At 32.9% G+C, this 11361-nt stretch overlaps 1 protein-coding gene across 5 annotated transcripts; it reads right to left on the reverse strand.

Moving 5' to 3' along the window:
- Positions 1–406: 406 nt before the first annotated feature.
- LOC111986805 (uncharacterized) lies at positions 407–9294 on the reverse strand. Of its 5 annotated transcripts, none has more exons than XR_010631888.1 (5): positions 8881–9294; positions 3857–6393; positions 2748–3679; positions 1784–2585; positions 407–940 (listed from the first exon to the last, which is right to left on the reverse strand). XR_010631888.1 is itself a non-coding variant. In XM_065780847.1 (5 exons), the coding sequence occupies exons 2-3, from the start codon at positions 4180–4182 to the stop codon at positions 3295–3297; spliced, it is 669 nt and encodes a 222-aa protein (XP_065636919.1). In that variant the 5' UTR covers positions 4183–6393; positions 8881–9290; the 3' UTR covers positions 407–940; positions 1784–1992; positions 2748–3294. The 5 variants fall into 5 exon arrangements, 1 of the variants encoding a protein (XP_065636919.1); XR_010631886.1 differs by having other exon boundaries at positions 1784–1992; positions 3857–6164; positions 8881–9292; XR_010631885.1 differs by having other exon boundaries at positions 1784–1992; positions 8881–9292.
- Between the last annotated feature and the right edge of the window lie 2067 nt (positions 9295–11361).

Consider the following 11361-nt stretch of genomic DNA (forward strand, 5'->3'; position numbering starts at 1 on the left):
TGCATATTAGCAATGATATTGTTTGTTGTCACTAATGATATGATAAAATATTAGTGATGACATTGTTGTTGCTAATAATATTTTACATTTTTTTTCTTTAAAATTTACATTCTGAATTTTAAATGAGTACATGTTAGGTAATAACAAAGCACAATCCTATGCACATAAAAAATTTTCAATCACAAATACTCATAGAAGTAGAACAACTGCTTAATCAATAACTACTAATAAGGGAAAATAATACCCAAGTTCAATATCACATACGTAATAAAAGCTTCAATCTATTCACTCAAATACTAATCAAATGATAACGAATTCCTCATGAAGATATGCAACCAAGCTAAAACTTGTTGCAATGAACAAAACACAACAAGAGCCAACAAGGAACAAGATAAAGAAGAAAAAGAAAAGAAAAGTAACCGCTAAAATTCCATATCCAATTTTCTCAATATTTCCAAAATAGTCTCCTTTTAAAAAGTACTCCATAACTCAAACTAAATTAAGACCCTTTTTACAATTCACCAATCAGTTACACCCAGAACATATAAAAACTCCAAAAATCATTCAAAACCCATGAAACTCTAAGACATAGAGACCCACAACTAAACCATGAAACAGTTGCTGATTTTCAAAGATACCCACAACTTGTTTACCAAAATTAAGGAATACCCAAAAGGTAAAATGAAGAGAGATCATCAAAAGTACCTCAATTTAACACAAACAGGAAAGATGTGAACTTTGACACTCCCCAAAGTTGAAGTGTCAGACTTTGAGTTTAGTTTCTTTTTCTATAAAAAATAAAAATAAAAACTTTGTTTCTTTCACATAGTGTCTGGTAAACACTTGGGACTTACAAGTTGAACAAAAGAGTGAGATCGTGCTCTTTTCTGATCACATTTTTGCCTTCAAGACGAACCACCATTGGTACTTTCAGCATAACCTTCAAAACAAGTATAAGATAAAGAGTTATAACCAAAATGTGTATAAAATTAAGCACATGGGTTACCTCTGAACCTTCCACAAAAAACCTATCTTAAGCATTAACTTAAAAAGATTTTAATTTTTAGAAAGATGAGATAATCGGTCTATGCAGATTTTTATACTCCCTCTCCAAATTGAGAGTCCCACTTTGGGAATTTAACAATAAAGTGAAAATGATAAATGGTCAAAACTATACATCAAAAGCTAAAAATATACTCAGATTTTCTTTTCTTTTTTTAAATGATTCATTTTTTCCCTCCAAAAAGATTAATTCAAGAAGGTTCAAATTTTTAACTTTACTTTTCAAAAGGCTACATTTAGGGAAGGCAGGGCGGGGTGAATATTATTTGTTAGAAAGATTAGGGGCAGGTTCATGGTTTACTTTATTCCAAAGGTTTGCAGTACAGGTGTGCCTTTCAAATGCTGAGAGAAAAATGCAATACATGAAAAGAAACTCACATATATTTTGAGTGAAACTTAATCACGACATTAGTTAACGTTTGAGTATATACCTATATAAGTTTGCATGAATGCAAATTTTGTTCACTTTTGCAAATAAAAAATGAGAAATAGAAATTTGGATGCGATGTTTAATTTGTAAGTGTAAGAAAATTAGGGGCAAGATAGAATTAAAAGGCAAGCATCCTAATAAACAAGAATATGCCAGGCTTCTTCATGGTTTTTCAAGGAAATGGCATCTGATGACACCTTTAAAATTTTAGAGTTCTATGGAATAATTTACAATAACATTGAATTATAGAAGTAAACACAAAAGGAGGGAAAAGAAAGGGAGACTACTCACAGCCTTTGAAGACCAGGAGACTTGAAACCGAAATGTTGGAGGGCTTTGACACTTCACCAGCCAAAGTGTTTAGCTCCACAACAACAGCAGAAGCTAGTTCTTTTTGATTAAAAAGCCTCTTTAGCCAATTTTTGATTCTACACACATAACCCACTATTCTCCTCTGAAAGCTAAACATGTTCTAACTTAAGTTTCTCATTCTCAATATCCTATCCAAACAACCAAACACAACAATGAGTTCCAAAAGTGCAGGCACTTGTCAAAATGTAGAATGACACATAAACAATGTGCTTTAATACCAGACAATTGTGTAGTATATTTTGCCAATGAATCAGGAAGTTTCACAGCATTAGTGGGTCAAGTAGCTGGATCTTTTACAAGGATCACATGCTAGCCATTTGTAAATTAGATTTAGCCAGATGGATTGCCATGATGTAGAAGACAAGGTGTTATTTGCATGTTATAAACATGATTTTTAAATTGGGCCAAAAAAAAAGAACTCATGATAAGGACAATCAGGTCGCTACCATAATAATCCGACTTTAATAAACCATATTTCCACACATTACAAATTTTCAATCACAAATACTTGTATAAGCATAACAACTACTCAATCAATAACTACTAATAAGGAAAAACAATACCCAAGTTCTATATCATATACATAATTTAAATTCAAATCTACTCTCTACAATAATAATAAAATAATGACAAATTTCTCAAGAAGATATACAACCAAGTTTGCAATGAAAAGTATCTCCCCTCAACATCATTAGTAGCCCAAGGCATGCGACATTTTAACCTAAAATAAAAAGAATAAACCAATGTAAAGGTGAACTAAAGTCGATGACAAAAATGTGTACAAAATAGTTTTAACATCCAAGTAAAACTTTAACATTTTTATTTTTCAAAAATATCATAGTTGAGAAGATATGAAAGCTTTATGTATTTAACAAAACTTAACCTGCATCAAAACTCAACTTAATCTTCATCCCCAAGATCTCCAATAGATTCATCATTGCTAGATAAATCTTTTTCCTGATCTGAGCTTGAAACGTCGTCATCACTATATGTTTCTTCTTCATTGTTGGAATCTGTATCCCATTCCTCATTAGACAAGTCATCATTGATGAACACACTTTCATCAAGTTGCACATATACATCATCGATAGGTATTAACTCCCCCAAATCTATTGTTGGCACACCACTCTATGTAACAAAGTTGAATCTTCATCATTTTCTTGTTGAACTGTTGCATTAACTCCAATACATTCACTTTCTTGGTATACCGCATCACCATTATCTTCTTCATTTTCTTCATGCACTTTCTTTGTGCCTGTAATATTATACATGTTTCTATACGTCATATGTTGCACCGCTCGCCAACTACTACCCAATTTGGCATCATTCAAGTAATAAACTTGTGAAGCTTGGCATGCTAGGATAAATGGGTTAGAATGATACCATGTACGAGATGTATTCACACTTGTACAATACTCATCCCTTTGCATTCATGTTCCATCCCTAGTGTCCCACCAATCACACTCAAATAAATATACACGATTATTGCCCATGTAGGTTAGCTCCAAAACATTCCTCAACTCACCATAATAGTTAGTTTTTGTTCCACCATCTTCACCCAAAACAAAGACACCTCTATTTTGAGTACGACGAGTATATTCACAGTCTTTTGTGTGGAACTTAACACCATTCACAATGCAACCTTGGTAAACTGCAACTAGAGCATCAAATCCGCATGCAAGACTGTATAATTCTTTTGACACATTTGTCGCATTACTCCCACATATACGATCTTTGAACCAATTTTCGAATTCAACTTCATGCTTATGATCAACGTCAATGATGCCTTCTCCCTGGATCTCCAAATAATGCTCGCTACATTATAAATACGTAAAAACACTTCATTTTATTTTCAAGTAACATGAAATTTTCTTTAAAAAAAATCAATGGATCTTCAAATAACGCTTACTACATAATAAAAACATATAAAGCACTTCATTTTATTGCTAAGTAACATGTAAATTGAAAAAAAAAATTCAATGAAACACTTACATTTTGTACGAATCAATTTTTGAGCAATTACTAAGCACATACCATCGAGCCCATGTGAGATGCATATTATCAAGTCTTGCATATTTTACTACTCCTAAAGGATGTACTGGTTGTGAAAAAACAGACAAGCCTACATCCCTTTCCTCCTGGCACCTGTCGCTATTCCGCTCCTCACAACTCCATACTGTCTCAATCTCACGAAGATACATGGAGCAGAATGTCAAACATTCAATAGATAAATATCCCTTAGCAATTGACCCTTCTGGACGTGTTCTATTTCGCACAAACCGCTTTAATTTACCAAGAAACCTTTCAATTGGATACATCTAGCGAAATTGAATAGGGCCTGCAAGCTCTACCTCTCGAGGTAAATAAAGAGTTAGATGTACCATTATATCGAAAAAAGCAGGTGGAAATATCATTTCCATTTTGCATAAAATCACAAAAATGTCTTCATTTGATTTAAGACATCTAACTTCAATGTTCGTGAACACAAGTCCTTAAAAACTAAACACAATTCAGTCAATGTTGTACGTATATTATCATTGAAATATCCACGAATTGCAACAGGAAGTAATCGTTATAAGAGTACATGAAAATCATAGCTTTTCATTCCTAAAATCGTACCCCATTAGGGTTCACGCATCTACTAATGTTAGATGCATACCCATCAGGAAACTTCATATTTTTCAGCTAATCACAGAATCTTGTATTCTCAGCTTTTGTCAATGTACACTTTGCTTGTGCAAATCTTTACGTATGCCCATATCTTCTAAATCCTTTCGTGCATTAGAAGTGTCTTTATTTTTCCCTTTTCCACTATCATACATCAATGTACCTAAGACATTGTCACATATATTCTTCTCAATATGCATGACATCTAAGTTATGTCTTAGTTTCAATATTGACCAGTAAGGTAACTAAAAAAAAAAATACTTTTCTTTGTCCAATTCAACTTGATCTTCGTGCATTTTCTTTTTCTTATAGCTTCATCATTTCCAAATTGCACTTCTGGAACATTCATTAGTTGTTGCAACAGTTGATCTCCTGATAATTCATTAGGGGCTATCCTATGCTTTTCAGTTCCATCAAAAAATTCTTTTTTTTTTTTTTTTTTTTTGCGCCAGTTATGCTCCTGAGGTAAGAATCGACGATGACCCATGTAACACAATTTGTGGCTAGACTTCAAATAACTTGACTATATATTCTCATTACATATGGGACATGCTAACTTTCTCTTGGTAGACCACCCAGATTAGTTCGCATATTCGGGAAAATCATTTATAGTCCATAATAACACTGCATGCAACTTAAATGAATGTTGCGTTGATGCGTCATACGTCTTGATGCCTTCATTCCATAATTCTTTTAAATCATCCACCAACGGCCGCAAGTACACATCAATTTTGTTTCCAGGTGCCTTATGTCCAGGAATAAGTAAGGACAAAATCATATACGGATTCTTCATACACCTCTATGGAGGTAAATTATACGGCAAAAGTACTACTTCCTACATGCTATATGATGTACTCATGTTACCAAATGGATTGAACCCATTGCTTAAACCAAGTCGCACATTGCGGGAATCTGCAGCAAACCAAGCATGTTTTTTATCAAACTCTTTCCACACTATTGAATCGGCAGGATGTCTAAGGTAATCTCCATCTTCAAGTCACTCATCTTTGTGTCACCTTATGTCTTTAGCTATATCTTTCGACATAAACAATCACTGCAACCTTGGTTTAATTGGGAAATACCTTAAGACCTTCCAAGGAATTTTTTTACCATTACCATTGTCCTCTTTCCATCTTGAAGTATGACATTTTGGGCATTCTTCTTTATCAGCATGTTCCTTCCAGAAAAGTGAACAGACTTTTTTGCATACATGTATCAACTCATAGCTAAAACCCAAGTCTCGCCTAAACTACTTTGCTCATAATACGATTTTGGCAATGACTCCCCATCTGGGAGCACTTGCTTATCAAGTCAATCATCAAATCAAACGACTTATCACTTCAATTGCAAAGTGTCTTTATATGAAGCAGCTTCATACAAAAAGATAGTTTAGAAAACTTCTTGCAACCTGGATAAAGCTCACGTTGGGCATCTTCCCACAATTGATCAAAAGGTCTTGTTTTGTAATCATTGTTTGATGGACCTGGAGAAGTGGAGGATTCACCTATATTTGCTTCTGGAAATGTCCCCCTATATATGTCATCTAACATTTCTCCAACGTCATCAATGTCCTCTGCTTGTGAATTATCATCATTATGCTCAGCTTGCATATGTTTAAAAAATGGATCTTCTTCTGCATGAAATATCCATTCGGTGTAATTCAAATCAAATCTATTCACAATCAAATGACCACATCTATATGTTGATAATACTGATTTGTGCATTTACAACATAGACACTTAATCCTACCAACTCGATCCGCATGAACACATGCCATGTTAATGAACTGCTTAACACCTTCACTATATCATGTACTAGTTCGATCAGTTTCATGCATCCAACTTTTATCCATCTTGATGTCCCTATCATAATTTCAACAAACACATTCTTACTTGAGATGAAGTGGGTCGATGAGTTAAACAAATTCTCTATTATGATGTCTCTATCATAATTCATAAATATAAAAGAAGTGAACTACTTACCAAGTATAACCCAATTTTCTCCAGAAATAAAATTAATTAAAAAATATAAACAAAATTGCTTGTTATTGAAACAACAACAATCATAATAGACTATTTTCCACTAGTCCGACCAATTCATTGTACAAGACTACAAGTGCCTCAAAAACAAATTAATATTTTTTTGATTAGTAAAAATAATAATTATAATGAATATGTACATTGTACATACTCAATTTGTAAAATTTCAGGGTGACAACCCTAGTTTCAAAACCACACCTGATTAGCTGATTCCACTAGTTTAGCCATACCTATACCAAACCAGTGATTACCCTAAAACCGAAAAAAATTCGAAAACCAGTCAAAATTAGTAAATAGGAGGTTCAATCTCCAAAACTAGTTTTGGCCAGTTTTGATTTTTTTTTTTTCTCTATTTTTTCATAACTTACCATAAAACTTTTTGACCATTCCTTTTTCTTTTTTTCTTTTTTTTTAAGTATGCTTACAACATTACTTACTTCATTGGGAATAAATGGACCACATAACAAATTCAACATTGAACTAAAGAATATTAAACTCACACAAAAGCTAGCCCGTCATTTAGTGCCTGGAATTCCTAATGAAGTGTGGTGTTTATAGAAGAAGTATAGCATCCCCTTTAATTTTCCAACATGGGACTTGCATTAAGTTTCTATTACAAACAACATGTCCTACATTGAAAGAATAAAAGATACTGAGAATGTTTCCAAAGATAAATGAGCCCTCTTCTCTTTTACCTTTCATTCTTAGGGTGTAAAAGTCCCACACTGGTAACTTACATAATAATGACTAAAAAGTCTTTATAAATCCCTCTCCTTAGATCAAAATGGAAAAAAGAATCTCTAAAAATATTTGGACTCACAAAATAATAAATTGAGAAACATATATCTAATTAAATTTTTTTATTATTTATGAGATGATACTACCATTGATCAAACTCTAATCCAACCACAAAACCAGAAATCACTCTATCTGGTTCTCTGTTGAGAATGGTTTTAAAACAATGTGACAGCCAAAACTCATACCCAATTCTTTGTAACTGCCTCAGTTATGCATAAAAAATTTAAGCTGAGACTACCAACTAAACAATTCAGAAACAAACAGAGAGCATGAGATTTTCCTCAACAAAGCCTTTTTCCCATGTATTTGATCAGTTAATGAAATGAATTTAGTCATTCCATCTAGAAAGCACCAACGCAAAACTAGGTAATCCTTAAATACAACCATGTACATGACTCTAACCTTAATTAAGCACTCATGCCAATCTTGATTACATTTACTTCAAAACCTTTATGGTTATCAATATTCATCTATGGTTCAAATTGTTTTTATTTCCATATAAAGTGGTCGAAGTGTGTCTGCTCAAGTCTTGTCTAAATAGCGTTTTATTTTTTTTTCTTAGGTACAAAATAACTAATCTTGAGATTGTTTTTGTATATGTGAATGCCTTTTTATCATCTGTAACCAACATAAAGATGTGATTCTCCTAGCTCATGTTTTTCTGATCAATATACTATTGTGTTATACATGCTGTGTGTATTACTCACAGAATTCCAGATCCTAATTTTGAGTACTGGATGGTTCTATCAGTTGAACCTTTTAAACTCCATTTGATTGGGGCTTTTATAGGGTGTTTCATCATTTTAAAGAATAGAAGCATCTCATTAGATAAATCAAAGGTGCTTTAGCCTCTTCTTAATTTTGAGAAGCAGCACAAGGATTCCTTCTCAAAGTAACTAAGCTTCTCATAATATTAAAAAAGCAGTATGATAAAGATATGGACACAGTATAGGCAGTTCTTCAAAAACTGGGAGAGGATATTGTGGGGAAGCGACAATTAACCATTTTAGGTCTACTTTATGTTAATTTTAGGATTAGAAACAAACAAATATCAAAATATTTGACAATATTTCAGAAACAAAATCAAAAACAATAATAAATATAAGACAGTCCAACTAGTGTAATTGAACTCCCTTCAACCACAAAATAACTATAGAGATAAAACAATACGAATATCTAACCTTTACACGCTTTGTAGCGGCAACCCAATTACGTTTCCCAAATCGCTAACTTGTAAAGTACAACAGAAGAAAAAAACAAAAAAAAAACAAAACAAAACAAAACAAAACAAAACAAAACAAAACAAAACAAAAACAAAAACAAAAACAAAAACAAAAAACAAAAAACAAAACAAAACAAAACAAAAAAAACAAAAAAAAAAACAAAAAAAAAAAAACAAAACAAAACACACTCTCAATGCTCAATTATGTTTCCCAATTATGAATTCAAGGGTTGAAGGCAAAGAAGCCGAAGGAAATAAACCGACCAAACTGTTCAACATTGAGAGTGTACCTGATCGGCGTCGGAGTCTGCGACAATTGAATGGAACTTACGAGCTTGTTCAAAGAGTGATGGAAGAGGAAGGTCCTCTCTTCTTCTTTTTTGCATTCACTCATTGGTGGGATTAGCGAAATCCTAGAAATTGAAATTAAAATGGGAATTGAATCTGAGGGGTGGGATTGGAAATTTGTGGAAATTGAGAGCAGTAGAATTGAGATTTGAGAAGATCTGAAAGAGGGAGTAGTCGTGTAGAAAATTTGAGAAGAGGAAGACAATGACCCAGAGGGTGTATGTTAGCTCACTGTTGTTTTTATTCCCTACCTAAGGAATTAAGACAAACTTACAAAGTTACAATTTCTTTACCCCCTTCTCTAAACTAGTGATAGTTGCATTGGTTTTTGGTTTGGCCTAGATGCTACTTAGTTTAGTTGAAAACCACGACCACATAAATAAAGCCTAGTCTAGTTTAGTTGAAAACCACAACCACATAAATAAAGCCTAGTCTAGCCTACAGAGTAGAGATGGGCAAATGGCTTTACTTTTAAGTATACTTTACAGTTTTTACTCTTTTTCTATCAATTAATTTGGGTGGCACAACACGTGTTGCATTTTCATTGAGAAAATTAAGATAAAATTTCTATTTGAAGATAAATAAAACTACGTATTTAAATTTAGAGTAACTATTTTAATATATAAGTATTTATTTGCCATGATAATTTCTTAAAATCTATTTGCTAAAGGCAATATCCATTCACTAAAAGCTTCTAAGAGTGATAATGAATATCATCTTCTTCCGATAATAAGCAATTGAGTTTTGTTAAGACATTATCACTCTATAAACTTTTGCAATGAATGATGTGATCATATATTACAATTGAAGGGCTTTATCAAATACTTGCAATTATTCATAATAAAGATTTTGTTATTCTTGCTTCATTTTTTGTTATATTACATTTTATGAGTCTAACCACGATATTTAGCTTACTTACTTTTAATGAACACCCTTTTAAGAAAAAAAAAAGAAAAAAAAGAAAAAAGAGAGCTCACCAATTCTCCTTATTTGAAAGGTTTTAGGTAATAGTATTAAATACTAAGTGTTACGTCTACAATATATTCACAATACTTTTTCAACAAATTTTTAACGGTAAGTTATTAATGATTCTAATTTGAACCCACCATTAAAATTGTTTTTTTTTTTTTCAGACACTATTTATTCTAAATTCTTCACTAGATATCACAAACATTAAATAATGAACTTAAATGTATGTTTAATTTAAGTAATGCCACCCCACAAGGGATCCAGTGCCTGCAGCAGCTAGGAGCCTCATTCAAAGTGAAAAAGGTGTTGGATGCTGGGCTTGACATATAAATTTCACCATTTATAGTTCTGCAAGCTATTTGACCTATTTACTATGGTCTCAAATGGTCTTTGGAGTACGGGCTTCTGAAGAGTCCTTGTTGTCAAACAGTTTAGAGTTGGCCATTGGAAATTGGGGGCTCTCTGTATTTGAGTTGGTTTGGTGTTGTTTGGGCATTGAGGGCTACAAATTTTACCCTCAACTCTAGCCTAACCAACCCATGAGCACCCTAATCCAATACATTAGGACATGCCTCATGTAGGCCTTACACATAGTCCATGTCTTATATCGGCCTTACATAGACTTCAACCCTATTAACTTGTTGGTGGGAAAATTACTGAAAGGCCAAAATTTCCCTCACTTGAAACTTGAAAGCTATCAATGAAAATGAAACTAAATTAAAACAAAACCGATTTCCTACTGCCTGCACCACACCTGGCCCATAAGCTAGGCTTCATAAATGACTCCCTAACTTTGTAAGAGCAGTTGCTCTTCTATATTTTGATTAGGAAAGTAGCACATAGCAAGAGATAGCGTTTGGTATCATGGATGTAATATGTTGTAATATATATGTCAGGAATTTAAGCGAAGGAGATTGCAATACCCCAAATGAATTGTATTGGATTAAATTGGACTAGTGAAAAAGATACGTTGCAGTATAGATATGTCTATCTTATGTGTTAAATTTCTAACCTTATCAAGCTTGCATTATTAATTTATTATTATATTAAAAAAACTGAGGATGGAATTGCTATCTCTAATTATATGTAGCCTTGCTATGTCATCATATGATATTTTCCCTTTTATATTCTGGAGTTTAAGAAAGTGTGATTGATGTTGTATTGGATTTCATCGTGTAACTCAATCCTATGTTTCATTCAAACAGGAGGGCATAATTCAAAGGTGTCAAAGTATGCGACACCACCACCATTGCCACTATCATGATCCTCGGTGATACCTGCACCCGCGACTACTAGTAACAATTCATAGTTTTATTGAGTGAATCCCACTTTACCTAGAAAACATGCTTTGATTTAAGAGTTTGATTTGCAATGACAACTTCGAATTTGCACTTTATTTTCAGTCTTAAATTCATTAGAATTCTTATGTGTAAAACAGCCCAAAAAATGCATTA

This window comes from Quercus suber, unplaced genomic scaffold (genome assembly GCF_002906115.3).
Source record: "Quercus suber isolate HL8 unplaced genomic scaffold, Cork oak 2.0 scaffold_249, whole genome shotgun sequence".
Lineage (NCBI taxonomy): Eukaryota > Viridiplantae > Streptophyta > Magnoliopsida > Fagales > Fagaceae > Quercus > Quercus suber.